Consider the following 21,595-nt stretch of genomic DNA (forward strand, 5'->3'; position numbering starts at 1 on the left):
CAGAGAGGAAGAGTTCACCACTGTTACAGTTAGTGAGGAAGTACGAAGGAGTGTGATTAGGAAGCAGGAGGAAGTAAAGGATGAAGAGGAAGAAGGGAAGGAAGAGAGGAAGGAAAAGAAACAAAAGGTGAAAACCCAAAAAACAGACCAAGAGAGAGAGGACAAGGAAGAGAAGAACGAAGACAAGGAAGAAGTAAAGGAAGAAGAGGAGGAAGTGAAAGAAGAGGATGACGTGATGGAAGTGAAGAAGAAAGAGCAGGAAGTAAAGGAAGAGGAAAACGTGAAGGAAGATGAAGAAGTGAAGAAAGAGGAGGAAGCCAAAGAAGAGAAGAAGGAGGAGGAAGTAAAGGAAGAGGAAGAAGTGAAAGAAGAGAAGGGAGAGGAAGAAGTAAAGGAAGAGGAGGAAGTGAAAGGAGAGAAGAAGAAGGAGGAGGAAGAAATGAAAGAACAGGAGGAAGTAAAAAAGGAAGAGGAAAATAACAGTGAGGAAGAGGAAATCAAAGAGGAAGTAGACCGTGACGTGTCGGAGGAAACCAACACTAGGAAGTTCAGAAAGAGAATGTTAAAGACTGAGGTGAGGAAACATTTTGATGTTCTCCTTAGAACCAGACCAGAGCTAGAACCACTTATAGGTCTGAGTTTAGAACCAGGACTAAAACTAGAACCAGATTTACAACTTGAGCCAGAATCAGAACCACATCCAGATGTAGAACCAGGGCCAAGTCTGGGTTTACATTTACACCAGGATTTAATTTAAGGTTTAGACCCCGAATCAGAACCAGGACCAAATCAGGGTTTAGAACCAGGCCCAGGTTTATAACTGGTACATTTAGGACCAAAACCAGGAGCTAAATTAGAACCAGGGTTAGAACCAGAAGCCAGATTGATCTGTGTGTGTCTCAGGCTTCCTCTGAGGGGAAACTTCCTGTTCCTGATCCCTCCTTCAACAGGAAGTGCAGCCTAATGAGCAGCAACGTGAGTTACTGTCTGTTTATCTTCAGAGGTTCACCCCAAACCGCCCTCTACAACCTAACCTACATTTACACCTTCACACGGAGGCTCCGCCCTATCAGGGGCCGTCCCAAACCATGTAGCAGTGTAGTGTTAGTGTGTAGGGAGCGGTTTCGGCTTTTCCTGAAGGGGTGGGGCTAAAAACCGACTCCTCCCCCCTCAGGTTCAATATAAAGCGGATTTTGAGAAGATGAAAGGACAGAGTCTGTTCATACCTGAGAGAGAACTGGTCCACGCCAAGAACATCAGCACCGTCATCTCTGAGGTTAGACACACACGCACACATACACACACACATGCACACATACACACATACACAATTACGTCAATTACAATTATGTTCTCAATTACTAAAGTTCAAATTAAATTAATTACAAATACTGAGCCTTTAATAAATAAGCCCATAAAACACAACATTCCAATTGTGTTTGCTTTCTGTTAGCATCTCTAATGCTAATGGGTCAGTTAGACCCATGTCTTAAATCAGCTGTAAAATACACTAATAAATATTATCTATCATCTAATTAGTTTCTCATCTATTGGTTACCTTGTTAGGCTTCATAATCAATGAAAATATTGGTATTAATATTTTTGATGTAGGCTTCTGTCACTATACCCCTAGATTTATATTTTTAAGAGAATAAAAATAAAATTATACTAGCCATAGAACGCTAAGGGGCAGATTCACTAAAGGTTTAGTGGTATTATGTAAAACATCTGCAAACATCACTCTACGCGCTAATAAGGAATACAAAGGGCAGATAATAATAATTCTCTCCATGTTTTAACGTCACAGTCGCGTGTTGTGTTGATGTCAGGCCAGAATCAGCAGATCACGATGCATAATTTACACAGTGGTGATGACTGATGGCACAATGTTCACATATGAGAACATTGTGTGTGTGACACAGCGCTGCTCAGACCTACTGGATGATGGTCAGTAGTGCATCTTCAAATAATGCAGACTGATTGACAGACTGTGTAGCTGTATTAGCTCTCCACATTAAAAGAGCAAAATGCTCATTTAAATAGGGGCGGTCTGCACCAGTTCTGCTCATGCACTAATGATTGCTGCAATCTTAGTGACTTCCTCACAGCAGGTGAGGAATTTGCGTCATTAAAGAATTTAGGGAAACAACTGGATTACCACTCTTTATTTCAGATCTTTATGAATCCGACCTTTAGATGGTTTTGTGTTAAATTAAATTGACAGTTTTTATATAATTTCCATGCCAATTACAATTACAAAGTCAATTATCTGAAATTTATTACGATTCTATTATGATTAGACTGCAACAGATGTTTTCAATTACAGTCAAAATTATAATTACGCCAAAATTGTAATTATCAATTCATTACAATTATAATTGACCCTGACACACACACACACACACACACACACACTTGTTGATGTGTGTGTTACAGGTGAGGTATAAGGAGGACGGTTTGAAGGAAGCATGTGCGTCTCTTTACTCTGTTTTACCTGAGACTCCAGAGATTCAGAGAGTCAGAGAGATGACCCAGCTTCAAAGCCAGGTGAGCACACACACACACACACACACACACACACACAGACACACACACACACACACACACACACTGTTTCCTGTCGTCCTACAGGTCAGGTACAGGGATCTTCTGAGCGGTGGTTTGTATCATCATCTCCCAGAAACATCTGACACTCAGAGATCCAAACATGTGACGGCGCTGCAGAGCCAGGTAGTCTAGTCTAATCTAATCTAATCTAATCTAAACTAAACTAAACTAAACTAATCTAATCTAATCTAATCTAATCTAATCTAATCTAATCTAATCTAACCTAACCTAACCTAACCTAACCTAACCTAAACTAAACTAAACTAATCTAATCCAACCTCCACAAGGCCCATCTGAAAGATTAAACCCAGCGTTATCTTAACTCACTGAAACTAAACTTAACTTGATTTATCTTTACCTAGATCTTAGATTACTTAATCCTACATTAATTAATCTCAAAGGTTTATTTCATGCTCTGCCACATTCACAACCATGAACTCAGTTTATTTTAGCCTGAATTAAATGAGTTTGTCTTTTCTTTGATGGACTTGGTTTAATAAATCTTGATTTAGGGTCATTTGCTGTTATTTTTCATAACATTTGTTTTGATGTCTCACTATAGGATATACGTCTCTGCGTCATATTCACAGAAGCCCTTTCTCATAAAGTCAACCCTGATTGGCTGATGAAATGTATTCATTCGCAGCGTTCAAAAACCTCTTCTCGCTCAAGAAGCTTCTCTCCACAGCAGCTGAACTGTCCACAGGTTGACCCTGCTGGGAGTTCGTCGCTGGACGCTGCTGCTGGTATTCTTTATTACGACCACCCCAGGTCAACCAGTGTTTTTCTGTGCCTCCACGTTCAGGACTACACCTCTTTGATGCTCACCGCTCTACTTCACACCACACCACTGCTGTTGAGCACCGGACCTAACACACCAGTTGGCGGCTCGGTGACGACACTGCCCTCGCCACCCCACGCAGTCACCAGGCTCCAGTTGTCGGCCCTCTGTTAGCTTAGCGGCTAGCAGTGCTAACTAGCTTCTCCTTCCTGCCTGCACACCAGCACAGAGAGGAGAATAGTGGGAAAAGCCCCTCACACCAAGGGGGCTGGAGCACAGCCAGGTCTGCTCAGGGTGCCTCGGGCTGAAACACACCCGGCAGGCCCTTAACGCCCTCGTCTCCTGCCGCCACGGCACCATTTTACAGTAAAGAGCCTTTGTGGATGGCTGACACGGTGGGGAAGATGAAAATGTTGCCCTGAACTCCTCACACAGAGGAGGAAGGGGAAGACAACGCCATCATCACTCTGGCCAGGGCTGCACAGCTGACGGCCTCCATTGCCTCTCGGGATGGAGATGAGGGGAGCACCCCAGCTCCCCACCTTCCCCGACTCGGACATGCTTGACGTGTGTGCACGCGCTGCTGTCTGGCTGTCCCAGCTGGCAGCAGGACCTCAGTGTCTCATCCCTCGGCTGCGAGGTGATGGAGAGCCAGTGGTTCCGCCTTGGGTTGCCATGCACTGGCTGGCAGAGATTTACCAGCTGCTGTGGGTTCCCCCCGGCAACTCCTGCTGCAGAGGGACTTACTGTCACAGGCGAGGGGCTCAATCTCTAATCCTCACCCAGAGCCCCTGGCGTTGTAGGCTTGGCCCCTGATTGGCTCAATCTGTCAGCCATGGGACTTTCTCACCGTGTGATTTCCACCTCACAGAGCGCTAGGGCCTCCTCCACTAGGTCTCTGTTTGACTGTAAGTAGAGGGTGTTTGAGGATTTGTGTCACTGGACGGGACTCATCCCTTTTCAGTGTTCTGTGGGAATGATCATGTCGTTCCTACAGGAGCTGATTGACAAAAGGAGGACTCTTTCCTCTGTGAAAGTCTACCTGGCAGCTACTGCTGCCTGTCATGTGAGCTTCAGGGATAAAACTGTGAGTCTGCACCCGCTGATCGTTCATTTTATGAAAGGAGCACGCAGACTCCTCCCTGTGTCCAGGCCGCTGGTGCCACCGTGGGATTTGGCCGTGTTTCTGGGGGGGGACATCCTCCTTTTCAACCGATGGGAGGAGCAAACTTGAACTTTGTGTCCCTAAAGGCAGTGTTGCTGCTGGCTTTGGTGTCACGATAAGCTTGTCTGCAATATGGGAGCTACCACATCCCATAGTGAGACATTGAAACAAATGTTATGAAAGAAAATTATAGGTTATTTACATAAACACGGTTATTTGAGTAACATGAGTGACATGTCTCACTAAGACAACCCTGAGTGTGAAGAGGTTTGCTTATTGAATGCCGATGTATCTTCTGCCACTCTACTTATAGTAGGTGGGACTACCTGCCGCGGATGAATACATTTCATCAGCCGATCAGGGTTGGCTTTATGAGAAAGGGCTTCTGAGATATGATGCGGAGGCGTATATTGCATAGTGAGACATCTCACTCATATTACTCAGAGAACCGGGTTTATGTAAATAACCTACAGTTTAGCTTATCCTCTTCTTAAGATTAGCTTTGAGGGATAAATGTATCCTGGTAATGTATCTTTATCGGTTTAATACAGAATCTTAACTTATTTTAACCGAGTGGACTTAGAAATAACTCAGCTGAGCTAAGCTTTGTTCAGTTTAAACCTTTAGTATCTGAGGTTTAAGCCTAGACCAGGTTAATACAAAGGAACCAAACTTTTGAAACTTTGTGTTTAGATCAAGTACAGGGAGGCCGCTAAGAGGGAGGCCAACAGCAGCCTGTACGCCGTCCTGCCTGTTACCATGGAAACACAGCATGCCAAAGAAGCCGGCGAGCTGCTCAGCGAGGTGAGCCATGTGTTCACGAAGGAGTTTGAAGGTTCTCTGAGGAACGTACTAACAGGAAGTCCTTCTGACGTGTTCCACAGGTCAAATACAAAGAGCACGGGAGGGCGGCCAAATCTCACTCGCTGTACGCAGCGCTGCCCGAAACCACGGAAACCAACTTCGCCAGAGAGATGACTGACCAGCAAAGCGAGGTACCAAACCAGTTAACCAGTTAACCAGAACATAAACCAGATAAACCAGACCAAACTGGTGTAGAAAGAAGGTGTGTGTGTTTCAGGTGAAGTACAGGGAGGATGGGAGGCGGGGCCTATCTCAGAGCTTTTACTCCCAGCTGTCAGAGACCAATGACACTCGCTTCGTTAAAAGCGTCTCTGAGCTGCAGAGCCAGGTGAGGCCAGCAGGGGGCAGTGTGCTGAGATTTAGGATTTTATTGTTATTTATTTCTTCTAAACATCTTAAAGGGATCCTCCCCTGTTTTTACAGGTTTGGCTTAAAATCTTCTAAATGTCCTTATTAGTATATTTATGTCTAACAAAACTATTATTATTATTATTATTTTCACCATATTCGTTTTATTGTTTTTTCAAAATTAGGACTACTTTACAGTTTTAGAGCCTATGTTCCTCCATCTTGAAATCACGTGATTGATGATGTCACACGGCCTCATTACCTGTAAACATCCCATTGTTTTCTACCAGAGCGTGTCACCAGAGCGTGTCAGCGCACGGTTTAAGGGAGAGTAAAGGTCCCTTAGGAGAGAATGCTCTAAAACTGTAAAGGCAATACAATGAATATGATACATAATGATGTGTTTTTTAGATATAGATCTACTAATAAGTACATTTCAAAGATTTTTGGCAAAACAATGAAGGATCTTTTTAAAAACAGCGTTGATGATCAGTTCCTATTATTACTGAGGTACCATTAGACGTCATCCTTTTGAGCTGATTCTAAAGATGAACGATTTTAGCATTAGCATGTTAGCTTTCCTCTGTCATTATTCAGTTTAATGTTCTGATAAAGGCTGCAGGGATTTCAGCTTGACATGTTTTTTAGATGAAGTACAAAGAAGGAGGGCAACAGGAAGTGAACACTTCGCTGTATTCTACACTTCCTGAAACGCTGGAGACGCAGCACGCTAAAGACGCCTCCAGACTGCAGAGTCAGGTTAGAGTTAGCGTTAGCATACCACTGCTACGGTGTTCAGACGGACTGTTAGCATTAGCGTGTGCTGATGTGTCTGCAGCTGACCTACAAACAGAAGAACAACTCCTGCCTCTACCAGCAGATGGCAGCCACGAGCGACTCAGAGTTTGTCCGTCAGCAGATGGAGCTGCAGAGCGAGGTAGAACCTCAGCTTTCTCCTGAGGGTTCCACCATGCTGACCTCTGACCCTGTCTCTGTCTCAGCTCAAATACAGAGAGGACAGTAAGAAGGAACTCAACAGTAATCTGTACTCGGTTCTCGCCAACACGCTCGACACGCTGCACGCCAAAGAGCAGACGGAGCTGCAGAGTGAGGTAGAAACATCTGTAGAGAACAGAGACGAGGAGCAAACATCTGTCTGATTTAATCAATAGTGTGTGTGTGTGTGTGTCTTTCAGTCCAAATACAAAGAAGCCGTGAAGAAACAGGCTGCACTTCCTCTCTACCACCAGCTGGGGGCGACTCTGGAGACGCAGCGAGCTAAAGAGGCGTCTCTGCTTCAGAGCGAGGTTCACTGGATGGTCATGGTTGTTGTGACGTGACTTTGTGGCATTGTTACGTTGTGACTTTGTGATGTTTTGTTGTGCGGGAGGCTCAGCGCCGTCCTCTCTTCTCTCTGCAGGTGTTCTACAGGGAGGGGGGTAGGAAGCAGCTGAGCCGACCCGTCTATCACCAGCTCAGTGACACGCTGCAGACACAACGAGCCAGAGAACTGGGCCTCATGCAGAGCCAGGTCTGCCATTGGTCCGGAGGCTGCTGGGGGCGTGGTTTGGGTTGTTGTCCCACCCCTTAGCCAATCATTAGACTGTGTGTGCGTGCTGAATGAATAGCATTATCTAAAGTCTAAAGATAGGTACCGTTATGTCCCGAACTAATCCTGATAGGACTTTAACTAATCCTAGTTTGGGTTAAAACCCTATGATTAGTTAAAAACTTAACTGAACTAGTTTACATGCAGGCTAACAAACCCTTTTTCCAGTTTGATTAGTTATGTTTGTTGATAATAACTAGTTCGGGTTATTACACAAAGTAACTCTGGGTTAGAACCAGAACTAGTTAGGGTTAGGGTATAACCATAACTAACTCTGGTTAGGGTCATAATCCTCAGCCTTATAACACTAACTAGTTTTAGTATAAAGTTATCCAATGCTAATCAGGAGTTATACCTTGAACTAGTAAAACTAGTTTGTAATAGTTAAAGTTATAACACTGACTGATAGTTTGGGATATAACCCTCAGGATGTTAACCTTAACTAGTTTTACTTTACCATAACTAACCTTAAGGTTAAAATACTAACTAGTTCAACTAGTCCTCTGCTCTGTGCTTTCAGAACAAGTATAAAGAGGCGGGGCTTAAGAGTCTCCCTCAGAGTTTCTACTCTCAGCTTCCACAAACGTCTGAGAGTGAGTTCAACAAGAACGTTACAGAGCTGCAGAGTCAGGTGAGAACATCACAGGAACCTTTAGAAGAACCCTTAGAGGAACCTTAGAGGAACCTTTAGAGCAGGGGTGAGCAGCTCCAGTCCTCGAGGGCCAGATCCCTGAGACTTTTAGTCGTGTCCCTGCTCCAACACACCTGGGAGGTATTTCATCAAAGTGTTCTCAGTAGAACCAGGCCTACAGTTTAAACTTGGTTTAGCTAAGCCGTCCATGACCATGCTGGCTTTTCCCATTTCATCAAACTCTTCTCAGCTTGGAGCTCTCCACCTCAGCCAATCAGCTGACAGTGTTTAGATTAAATGCATGTCTTCATAAGACCCATGTGATCAATCACAGATTTAATGATCAGAGACGTGAGGGCGCATGCGCTGCAGCTTTTACGATGAATAAACAGCCAATAGAAACCAACGCTGAGACCAACAGGACATGACATCATCTGTTACTGAGCAATGAGAATAAAGTTGAAGAAGTTTCTGTGGTTTGAACATTTTAAATGTAGGAAAGGGTTAAAGATTGTGTTATTTAGTCAATTTATCATAGAAAACGATTGATTATGTGATCACACACTGATAATGTGAGTTTGATAAGTTTTAACACTTGTTAAAAGTGTTTAGTAAAAGACGATGCTGTAACTCACAGTTAAATAATATGTAATTTGTGAGACTTGTGAGTGTTTTGATGAATAGTTTATTGGAATTTGACACTAAACATTAAATTCAAATGAACGGAGAGATCAGCTCAGCTGGATGTCACATCCAACACTGCTCCTGGTGCAGCACAGAAGATACGCGCTGATCACCTCCCGGAAAGCGATAGTGTTCGTGGAGTTTGTCGTTAGGGAACCTTAGAGCTCCGCCCTGTGACTGTCCCTGAAGCCCCTCCCTCTCTGTATATTTAGAGCTTTCTCATTATTAATCTCTGGATCCTCAGTGACTTTAGACATTTATACTGTGCGGTAAACAGAGGCAATGGCTACGCACGAATACATTTAGGCATATTATTACTACTGATGGTTTAAACACATAAAGACTGATTGAAATTAAACTCATTAAAAATACGTACATGTTAATCACGTAATGAGACTATGATTTTATCTTCATTTGTATCAATTTAAAATCTTAATTAAACATTTACTGTTTAATATCTTTTTAAAATACCGTATTAAAGTAGTATTTAAAGTAAAACAAAAGTCTTTTTGACTCATTTTTCCTTTTGTAGATTTTTATTGAGTGTTTTAAAGCATCACTAAATAACTTCTTTAATAATGATGACGTAGTTTCATGAGAGTGACTCAGCAGATTAAACCAAGCCTGCTGCTTGAACCTGGTCAGGAGCAGGTTTGACCCACAGACTGTGTTACTATGGTAACCAATGTGTTTTCTCTTTGATGAAATGGCCGTTCCAGTTAGAACCCAGCTTAACGGAGCTGGACTCTCAGGTTAAACCTGGATTTAACCCTGTGCTGGGTTTGATCAAATACACCTCTGGTTGAAACCAATGTGTCGTCATCAAACTCTGCAGAAACATCATAACGAGCCATTTATTTAATTCAGGTGTGATGGAGCAGGGACACATCTAAACCCAGCCCTCGAGGACTGGAGTTCGACACCCCTGCTTTAGAGGAACCTTCAGAGGAACCTAGTCCAAGGGGATCTCTGGGGAACTTTGTGTTTTCTTTATTCTATTTATTTAGTTTTGTATTTTCTGTGTCCGTTGGTTTGTTTGTTTTCTTAACTTGATGCATCCTTTGTTGTTTGTCTTTTTTGTTTATTTGTTTCTTCCCTTGTAACATTTAGTTTTTCTTGTTTGTATTGTTTGTCTCTGTAGATCCGTTATAAGGAGGCAGGGAGGGAGGAGTCATCCAGCTGTGTTTACTCTAAACTGCCTCAGACTTTAGAGACACAACACGCTAAAGATGCTACGCTGCTGCAGAGTCAGGTGACCACCCCGCTGCATCCTGATTGGCTCACAGAGGGGGAGTCTTTGTTTATTTCTTTGTTTGTGTTTCTGTAGCTGAATTACAAACAGGAAGTGGGCGGAGCTCTTTACCATCATCTGCCAGAAACCACAGAGATGGTTTTAGCCAAAGAACACAGAGACATCTGCAGTGAGGTACTTCACTTCCTGTGCTGTGGGTGTCACTTCCTGTCTGTTCACCTAACAGTGGGGCTCACTTCCTGTTTACAGGTCAAATACAAACAGGATGCAAAAAAGGAATTGACGCAGCCATTGTACTCGCAACTTCCTGAGACGGCGGAGATGCAGTTCGCTAAACAGATGTCAGAGATCCAGAGTCAGGTGAGCTTTAGTCTGGTCCTGGTCCTGGTCCTGGTCCTGGTCCCGGTCCTGGTCTTGGTCTCTGTTCACACCATTCTTGGCGTTCTCTGTACGTCATTTCTGTCATTCCAAGTATTCCGCTATTTCGGTTCCTGGTCCCAACGTTCTAGCACTCTCAGTGTTCCATAGTACACCGCTTTCCTACAGATAACAGGATGGAGGTTCTAGCTACCATCTTGGTAATGGGAGAGGTGGCCATGGGAGTGGTGGCCTAGTGGTTAAGGACGCTAGGCTTGTAATCGGAGGGTTGCCGGTTCAAGCCTCACCTGGGCCATCACTGTGGGATGTTGAGTAAGTCCCTTAACCCCGAACTGCTCCCCAGGCGCCGCAAAATGGCTGCTCACTGCTCCTCAGGGATGGGTTAAATGCAGAAGACAAATTCCATTAATGTAATAACATTACATGGGCAATTAAAGGCGAAAGCCCCGATTTAATCTTAATCTTAATCTTAATCCCGTTGCCCTGGTTCCTTGCTTGGATATTCCTGGAATGGCTTGTGTTCTCGTTTCTAAATTTCCTGCATAATTTTCCTAGAATTCCAAGTTCTACCTTTTCCAGAGTTCCCAGATTTATTGGGCTTGGGTTTTCCACATTCCTGTGGTTCCCAGATTTCCTGTTCCATGTCTTCACATTCATAAGGTTCCTGAACCCAGTGTCATCATCAAACCTGCCATTCCTTGTCCTGTCCTCTGGTATTTCCTACGTTCATGTTTTTTGCCTGCTTAGTGTTGCTGTTCCCACTGTTTGTTCTCCTGGGAACTGGGATCTCAGTTCAGTAGTTCCCGGTTCTGGTTCAATGGTTTCTTTTTGTATAGTTCCTGGTTCTCTAGTTACAACTTTCTGCCCTTTGAGTTTCAAGTCTCCGCCTTCCGTTTCTGGTGTTCTTTGCTGATGTTTGTCTTTTATTTTGAAGGCCCAGTACAGGAAGGAGTGTGAGGACCTGAGCCCGTCTCTGTTCTCTGTACTTCCTGAGACGCTCCACACTCAGTTCATCAAAGAGATGTCAGAGACACACAGTGAGGTGAGGATGCTGATTTAAATCATTGTGTTTTTATGATGCTTTGGTTTTCATTTTCAACACTTTGAAGATTTTGTTGTTTTCACAACTTTTTATGCATTTTAACAAGTTTGTTTTCTTAGAACGTTTAATTGTGTATCTGTGTGTGTCTATTCTGGTCTTTTTTATCTCACACTGAGCACTGCAGGGGTTTTCCTCCACCACTGAGTTTTGAGTAATGTTGTCAGACTGGGAACCAGTGCTGGACTGGGAGCTGGTCCTCTGATGGTTTCAAGATTCAATTGGAGAAAACTGAATCCACCTCAGAAAAAAAACAGTTAAACTGGTGTTAAACTCATGTTAAGCTAGTTTACTCATATGTTAAACTGGTTTACTCATATGTTAAACTGGTTTACTCAAGTTTTAAACTGGTTTACTCATGTTAAACTGGTTCTGTGTGTAGCTCAGGTACAGGGAGGCACTGAAGAAGGAGTCCAGCACTTCTCTGTTTCATCTTCTTCCTCAAACTCTGGAGACGCAGCGCGTTAAAGAAGTGACCGAACTGCAGAGCGAGGTACGAGCTCCGCTTTTTATTTTATTATATTTATTTCTGTAACATCTGCATACAAATGTTTATCTTCTGACCTTCAGAACAAGTACAAACAGAGAGGGAAGGAGTCTATGTCCTCCTCCCTGTACGCTCAGCTGCCTCACACTCCCGAGATCCAACTCGCTGCCCGAGTGTCTGAGCTGCAGAACCAGGTGAGTTCACCTCTGGTCCACCTCTGGTCCAACCTCAGTCTGGCTCAGGTCCAGCCTCTGCCCGGTCTGACTCTGCTTTCTGTTCCACAGAGATTGTACAAGGAGGACGGAGTCCGAAATCTGTCTCAGAGTCTTTACTCCCAGCTTCCAGAAACCACTGAGACTCAACTCGCCAAAACTGTCTCTGAGCTCCAAAGCGCGGTAAGGAAAGTCCATAAGAAACCCAAAATGAGCCCATAGCAGTCATTAAACCAGTCCAAAGACAACCAGCCTAAACATCCAGCGATGGTTAGAACTTAAAACAGCCCAAACTCGAGTCTGAAACCAGGCCAAACCAGTCCAAAGACTAACTACAAACAGCTGAAAGACCAGCTTAGAGCAGTCTAAAGACCACGTCAAAACAAGCCCAAAGACCAGCCCAAGACTAGCCTAAACTAGTTGAAAAACCAGGACAAAAACAAATGTTGTAATGTCTGAAGACCAGCCAAAGACTCTCCAAAGATCAAGGACAAAATAGTCCAAAGTCCAGCATGATTAAACCAGATAAAACACAATCAGCCAAAAAACCTAGTCCAAAGACCAGTCCAAACCAGTTACAGACTGTCTGAAAACAATCCAAAGTTGAAAACCAAAGACAAACCTGGCAAAGTCCAAAAACAGTTGCAGATCATCTACAAACATCTGAAAACAAAGAGAAAAAAGAACCAGTGTTTCAACTACTTTGTTTGTCCTTCAGACCAAGTACAGGGAAAAGAGCAGGAAGGAGAACTGCAGCAGTTTGTACCAAACACTGCCACAAACCCTGGAGACGCAACACGCCAAAGAGGCGTCAGCGCTGCAAAGTCAGGTAGAGATTCTATGTCTGTTTGATAAAAACATCTCCAGGATTAGTTTTAAAAGTTACAGTATGGATAATAGATGCTTTCCTGTTTTCCAGGTGAAGTATCAGGAGGGAAAGAAAGCTCTGAGTGCGTCTCTTTACTCTCAGATGTCACAGACTGAAGAGCTGAGGTTAGCTAAGGCCGTTTCTGAGCTGCAGAGCGAGGTGAGCTGAACACGGCTCTATCATCTGCAAACAGAACAGAATGTAGAACTTTCCCATGTTTTTATAGAACAAATACAAGCAGAAGACCAGCAGCAGCGTTTACCACCACATGGTCGACACCAAAGAGTCCGAGTTCACCAAGCAGCTCTCTGAGATTCTGAGTCAGGTGAGTACTAACGACACGTTAGCAACGAGACATTATCAACGTGATATTAGAGACATGATGTTAGCAATGTGACGTTAGCGACGTGACTTTAGCAATGAGGCAATAGAGACGTAACGTTAGCAACATGACGTTAGTTACGAGACGTTAGTGATGAGACGTTAGCAACGTGACATTAGCAACGTGTTATTAGAGACTTGATGTTAGCTTCATGACATTAGCAACATGGAGTTAGTTACGAGACGTTAGCAATGTGATGATAGCAACATGACTTTTGCAATGTGATGTTAGCAACATGACATTAGAGGCGTGACATTAGTGATATGATCTTAGCAATGTGACATTAGCGACGTGATGTTAGCAACATGAAGTTAGTTACGAGACTTTAGTTATGTGACATTAGCAACACAACATTAGCGATGTCACATTTGATATGTGACTTTAGCAACGTGACTTTAGCCATGTGACATTTGATACGTGACGTTAGCAACGTGACTTTAGCAACGAGGCATTAGAGACATGGTGTTCGGGACATGACATTAGCAACATGACGTTAGTTACAAGACGTTAGCGACAAGACATTAGCAACGTGACTTTAGCAACATGATATTAGAGATGTGATGTTAGCAACGCAATGTTAGCGACTTGACATTAGAGATGTGACGTTAGTAACACAACGTTATTAACACAACGTTATTAAGGTGACATTTGAGACTTGAAATTAGCATGGTGATGTTAGCAACGTAGCTTTAGCATCGGGATGTTACCAACGTAACTTTAGCATCAGGATGTTAGCAACGTGACTTTAGCAATGTGATGTTAGCAACATGGCATTAGAGGCATGACATTAGCGATATGATGTTAGCAACGTGACATTAGCGACATGACATTAGAGATGTGAAGTTAGAGAAGTGACGTTAGCAACATGACATCGGAGACGTGACGTTAGCATCTAATATTAATGTATGGCTTTTATTTTGTAGGCTCAATACAGGAAGGCCTGTGAGGATCTCAGCCAGTCGTTGTTCTCGCAGCTTCCTGAGACGCTCCAAACTCAGTTCGTTAAAGAGGTGTCGGAGACGCTCAGCGAGGTGAGAAAAACTATAAACTTTACGTTTTTTAAAATTATTTTACAAAATGTTTACATTTATTTTTCTTAAATCTTTGTTGCCATTTTAATACTTTTAAACTTAAAAACATTCTTTAGTCGTGTTTAAACTTTTGTACAGTTGATTTTTTTTCTACTTTTTAAAATTTAACTTAAAAACTTTTATGTTTTATTGTTATATTTTTCTTAGAGGTTAATAAATGTTTGTTTACCGAGACTTTAATACTGTACATGAAATATTGGACATTTAACTATACCAGCAATGACCTGGCAATGTCGCTTCCTGTCTGCAGAGGAAGTACAAGGAAGCCGGTAAGAAGGATCTGATGAAGAGTCTTTACTCGCTGATGCCAGAAACCAAAGAGACACAGCACGCCAAAGAACAAAGTCAACTGTGCAGCGAGGTGGGTTCACTTTCAAAATAAGAGCGAGGAAATTGAATCAGTTTATTGGTTGTGACATATTTGAGCAAACTTTATTTTTGGAGGTACTTTATATAGTAACCTTCAAAACAAGAGCCTGTAGAATGATTCAGTCTTAAAGCTACAACAAACTTTTATTTTGGAGATTATCCTAAAATGGACCTTCAAAACAAGACGTACTAAAGTGATTTACTAAGCTGTGTCACACACACACTCATGTGATCATGCATAAATTATGCATCTGATAGAAAGGAGATCAGTGGAGCAGTGAGTCCGAAGCGATATCGATCCATGGTCATATCCTTATCCATCTCTGCACACACACACACACACACACACACACACACACACACACCTAATTCTTTGGGATTTGTACTCCTTATTAGTGCGAGGAGTGACGTTTGCACACGTTTTATTACCGCTAAACCTTTTGTGAATCTGCCCCTAAGAGTTTGTTCCCAACTTTGCCACAAACCTTTAATTTGGAGGTAATCTACTGCCATAGAAGGTGTTCAAACAAAGAGCCAGTGAATTACCTCAGTCAACAACTTTTACAGTTTAACCATATACTTTTATTTTGGAGGTCCTTCTGATATCAAGCATCACAATAAGAGCCCATATTGTGTTGCTTTGGTGCAGACGTTGTACAGATCGGATGGAAAGAAGACGGCTAGCAGCAGTTTGTACGCAAACATGCCGCAAACCATTGAGACCGTTTTCGCTAAAGAGCTAACGAAGACACAGAGCGATGTGAGTAAACGTCATGTAGTTTACTGCTAATGCTAGTGCTAACACAGTTCATCTTCCTGATCTCCTAATAGTGGTTTTCAGAATTACACATGATTGCTCATGCTAACAGTTTTTCTTCCTGGAGTGTTTTTCAGAACTACAGATAAAGTAGCTGATAATGCTAATGCACCTTTGGTTTTGTTAGCAGTGTGACCTCTGACTTTTCTGTTGCTCATTGTTGGTTGCCGTAGAAACTGTATAAGGAGAAGTTTAACAGGGAGAAAGGAAAGGCCGACTACACCAGCATGAAGTCTCTACCTGAGGTGACGCACGCTATGGAGGTCAACAAGAACCAGAGTGAGGTGAGATGTATGGCTAACGCTTCAGCTAGCTCAGTCACCAGGTAACATGATCACCTACTGGGTTCAGACACCCCTGGAGTTTTACTGCAGCATCACACAGAGTGTCTCAGAACAAGCCCAGGGTTACTCTGTCACAACAAACTAGCAACGAGACGTTAGCAACGAGACGTTAGCGACGAGATGTAAGAGACGTAATGTTAGCAACGCAACGTTAGCAACGTGACATTACAAATGTGACTTTAGCAATGGGATGGAGTTTTACTGCAGCATCACACAGTGTCTCAGAACAAGCCTACTGTTACTCTGTCACAACAAACTAGTCATTACTCACTGGCTCTCTGCTTCACTCTCACCAAAGAGGTGGTCACTGTGTTTCCAGGTGAGCTACAGGAAGGACAAAGAGGAGCTGCATCACTACAGTGCCCTCCCCGACCGACCGGACATCGTCTCCGCCGCCAACGCCACCAAACTTGCCAGTGACGTGAGTCTGAACACTTACCAGTATGTACTGGTCCTTCTGAAGCTTCCACTGGACCATAGCGGTTAACGTTAGCGTGTGTTTCACAGGTGGCCTATAAGGCCAACACCAATCAGACGCCTCACATCGACGGCTCTCTATTGGACCGAACGGACATCCAGCACGCCAAGGAGGTGTCCAAGCTAGCCAGTCAGGTAACACACATACAAACACAAACACAGGGGGCAGGGCTTCATATAGGATGCTTAGGTATACGCTTCACTTCCTGTTTCAGGTGAAGTACAAGGAGACGTTGGACCAGAGGCCTTGCTACAACCCGCTCGACTGCGTCTCCTTCAAACACACACAGGCCGCCGCCGCCCTCGCCAGTCAGGTGAGGTCACTGTGGTCACATGACCAGCTGTGGTCACATGACCAACTGTCCTAGCTTTGTGTTACTGGTTCAACACTTGTCCAACCAATTCAGAGTGAGACAAAGCAGTCTCAGAACTCACAGGAAGTGGTTGCCTACTGCAGTGTTTTTTCTCTTTTTCTTCAGGTGAAATATAAAAATAACCAGATCCAGAAACCAGACGGATGTTCCGACTTTCCTAACCTGCTGCAGCTGGAGCACGCGCTCAACGCCACCAAGCTACAGAGCAATGTGAGGCCACGCCTGCTTTTTATTGTTGCTGTGCTTGGCTAGTCCTATTGTGCTATGCTATGCTATGCTATGCTATGCTATGCTATGCTATGCTATGCTATGCTATGCTATGCTATGCTATGCTATGCTATGCTATGCTCTTCAGGTTGAGTACAAGAAAAAGTACGAGCAAACAAAGGCTCACTATCACATTCCCCTGGACACGGCTGAACAGCGCCACCACAGGGAGAACGCGGTTCTGCACAGCCAGGTAGAACACACACTGTGGAGTATCACTGAGGGTTCCATAGGAAGTTTCTCTGAGCTGATCAGTCTGTCTGTACGAGCTCTATACACACACACGCACGGTCTTCACTTCATATTCTCATGTGTTTGCAGGTGAAGTATAAGGAGAACTACGAAAAGAACCGAGGAAGATCTCAGATGGAGTTTGGAGACACTCAGACTTACAAAGTGTCCAAAGAAGCTCAGAAGCTCCAGAGTCAGGTTCAGATGTTCCTCTATCTTCTCAATGTAGACCCCTATGTAGATCTCTAAATAGACCTCTATGGAGATCTCTATATAGACCTCTATGTATACCTCTGTGTAGACCTCTATGTATACCTCTGTGTAGACATCTATGTAGACCCCTATGTAGACCTCTACATAGACCAAACCTCTATATAGATCGCTTTGTAGTCGATTACATTAAAATCAATGTAAATGACACGTCCTCAAGTTATCATCCCTAAAGCGATGTGACGTGTAATTTGAGCAAAGTTGAAAAATCTGAGCATTTTAAGCGACTTTAAGCGACAAATCCGTCGTCCTTCACTGTTGTAGAGCAGAGGCTGCAGCCCCTCCCTCCTCCCTCCTGCTTCAGTGCAGACGGCTGCTGCGGAGGCTGTACAACTTCCTCATTTTATCGCGGCAAAATTAAAGCCGCTAACTTCTTTAAAACCATAGTAACTACTGATCATAACACATTCTGAGTGAACTCATCCTTTAATATTTGCAAGTTGATCATTTAAATCGTAAAAGCGGAGCAAGAAGGAAAAGAAGTGCTCAACACACACACACACACACACACACTGTTCCCTGGTGATCGTGTCACTGGAGCGATGAAGTGATCAAAAAGCACCAATATGTGCAAGCGACACATCAGGGGAGATGGAAGCTACTGCAGCGCTGCGGTCACATTCCATGTGAACGCACCTTTAAACTGATGTGGTTGTGTTCTTCGTCAGGTGGCGTATCGGAGGGACTATGAGGAGCAGATGAAGGGCAGATCTTTGGTAGAAGTTGACCAAACTCCAGGGTTCCTGACGGCCATGAAGGCCAGCAGTCTGCTGAGTCAGGTAAACGTCTATGTAATTTTTCATTCATTCATTGTTGTTCGTACGGTTCCTTTGATCTTCTGCAGAAGGAGTACAGGAAGGACATGGAGACGCAGATCCTGGGAAAAGGGATGGAGCTCAGTGCTGAGGTCCTGGAGATCCAACGAGCCCAGAGAGCCTCAGCCCTCCAGAGTCAGGTATTTACCACATCTACGTCCAGATCATGGGACAGGACTGCTCGCTACATGCTAAGCTAACCTAAACATGTGGGACTGGTCGCTACATGCTAAGCGTGTGTGTGTGTGTGTGTGTGTGCGTGTGTGTGTGTGTGTGTGTGTGTGTGTAGAGCTTGTACAGACAGACTGATCAGCTCAGAGAAACTTCCTATGGAACCCTCAGTGATACTCCAGAGCTGCTGCATGCCTCCTACATCAAGGACATCTACAGCCAGGTGTGAGCACGTGTGTGTGTGTGTGTGTGTGTGTGTGCACGTTGATTGTTGGATGTTTTCTATGTGTGTGTGTGTGTGTGTGTAGAAGAAGTACAGAGATGAAGCAGAGCGTCTGAAGGAACGTTACAGTTCAGTGTGTGACACTCCAGAGATGATGAGAGTCAGAGCCAATCAGAGGAACATCAGCTCAGTAAGCCCCGCCCACACGTCATGTGACCTCCAACATCCAACCGTAACTCAACAAACATTTAACCATCATCCAACCAACATCCAACTATTATCCAACCAACAGTCATCCAGCCATTGTCTAACTGACATCTGATGCTCCATGTCTTCTTTAGCTGAGATACTCCTGGGACTCTAAACTGATGAAAGGACTCATGTCATCAGTCACAGAGACACCAGAAATTATCCTGGCACGAGAGAACACCAAGAAGATCAGTGATGTAGGCACACACACACAAACACACACACACGCACACACACACACACACACACCCAGCTTTTTAACCCTTTGTTTCTGTTCAGGTTCAGTATCGTGAAGAAGTGGGTCGAGGTACTGCTGTCATGGAAACACCAGAGATTGAACGAGTCCGACGGAACCAGGAGAACATCAGCTCAGTGTGTGCAATGAGAACACGGTGGAACCGCCCCTTTAATGATGTCACTCTAACCTCTTCCATCCTTTCAGGTGAAATATAAACAAAGCCCTGCAAAAGCCACGAGTGTGTTCGTCACTCCAGAACTGGAGAGAGTCCGACAGAACCAGGAGAACATCAGCTCGGCAAGACACACACACACACACACACACACACACACACACGCACACACACACACACACACACACACACACACACACACACACACACTCACATATATATACACACGCATATATATACATATACACACAAACACACATAAACACTAATTGTACCAGTGTGTGTGTAGGTGAAGTACCAGCGTGGTCTACAGGAGGTAAGGGGGCGGAGCTTCAACGAGTTGGACACACCTGAGCTCAGACGCGTCAGGAAGGCACAGGACTTTGTTTCCATGGTAACGGACGGTTACCGTGGGCGGAGCTAACGTTTAAAGGCGCACCGTGTGGGACACCGTGTGTATGAGCACCTTTGTGTGTGTGTATGTGTGTATGTGTGCACCTTTGTGTATGTGCGTGCACGTGTTTGTTACTAAATAAAAAAATTGAAAACACGTGTGTGTTTATTATTGCTCACTGATCAGATGCACCGTGTGTGTGTACGTGTGTGTGTGTGTGTGTGTGTGTCCTTGTGTTAAACTCGCCGTTTTCTTTTCCAGGCAAAGTATCACGAGGACTTCGAGCGTTCCCGCGGTCGAGGTTTCACGCCGGGATTGGACGACCCCAGCATGGAGCGCTACCAGAGAGCCAATCAGATGATGGCGGAGGCGGGCTTTAGCAAAGGAATGCACCCTCAGGGGGCGGAGTCAGATCGGCGACCTGGAGGCATCATCGTAGGTCAGTGGTTATCGCTAACAAGTCGTGAGTTCCTGGTTTTATTGTGTTCACAGCCCCGTCACCACCTAGTGTTAACTATCAGTATTACACCTAGTGTTAACTATCAGTATTACACCTAGTGTTAACTATCAGTATTACATCTAGTGTTAACTATCAGTATTACACCTAGTGTTAACTATCAGTATTACACCTAGTGTTAACTATCAGTATTACATCTAGTGTTAACTATCAGTATTACATCTAGTGTTAACTATCAGTATTACACCTAGTGTTAACTATCAGTATTACACCTAGTGTTAACTATCAGTATTACACCTAGTGTTAACTATCAGTATTACACCTAGTGTTAACTATCAGTATTACACCTAGTGTTAACTATCAGTATTACACCTAGTGTTAACTATCAGTATTACATCTAGTGTTAACTATCAGTATTACACCTAGTGTTAACTATCAGTATTACATCTAGTGTTAACTATCAGTATTACATCTAGTGTTAACTGTCAGTATTACACCTAGTGTTAACTATCAGTATTACACCTAGTGTTAACTGTCAGTATTACACCTAGTGTTAACTATCAGTATTACATCTAGTGTTAACTATCAGTATTACACCTAGTGTTAACTATCAGTATTACACCTAGTGTTAACTATCAGTATTACACCTAGTGTTAACTATCAGGGACTTTTCCCTTCCCGTAAAGACCTGAAGGTGTGGAGGACAGATCCCGGCTCCATCTTTGACTTCGACCCTCTGGAGGACAACATTCAGTCCAGGAGTCTCCGCAGGATGTCGGGTAGTTGATCGCAGAGAAAAGCGCGCACTGATCGCATTTCTGCAAAAGTCTTTAATTGGTTTTAAAAATCATTGGGAAGAGAGTTTGCCTTTGATGTTTGATTATTGTTAATAGATTAACATCAATAATCCTTTTAGTGCTCTCGCTAAGCTAACATGAGTTCAAAGTTGATTTGTTTATTTATTTACAGTAAACATAATTTTAATTTAATATTATTGTTAGGTCATATACGTTAACACAGTGGTTCCCAACCTTGAAGTAAAGGTCCTATTTGGGGTCACGAGACACTGGGAGGGGTTCGCTAGATGTCTTTATAAAACTAAGAATATGTTTTTTAACAATTTGAGCCCGTTTTTGCTATTTTTCTGCAATTCACCCAACTTGTCATATTTTAACCTATTTTTTATAATTTTTTCTTGCCATATTTTTGCTCCTTTTAATGTATGTTTGCTACATTTCTGCCATTTCTGACACTTTTACATCACATTTC

General features: G+C 43.6%; 1 protein-coding gene across 3 annotated transcripts in view; it reads left to right on the forward strand.

The window, feature by feature from the left end:
* Positions 1-21,595, forward strand: part of nebl (nebulette) — a 31,863-nt gene that overhangs the window by 7,072 nt on the left and 3,196 nt on the right. For all 3 annotated transcript variants that reach the window (XM_028434041.1, XM_028434043.1, XM_028434042.1), the window contains exon 5: positions 20,131-20,308. In XM_028434041.1, coding sequence (XP_028289842.1) covers positions 20,131-20,308 — 178 coding nt within the window. The remainder of the gene's footprint in view (positions 1-20,130; positions 20,309-21,595) is intronic.

Source organism: Gouania willdenowi, chromosome 20 (genome assembly GCF_900634775.1).
Source record: "Gouania willdenowi chromosome 20, fGouWil2.1, whole genome shotgun sequence".
Lineage (NCBI taxonomy): Eukaryota > Metazoa > Chordata > Actinopteri > Blenniiformes > Gobiesocidae > Gouania > Gouania willdenowi.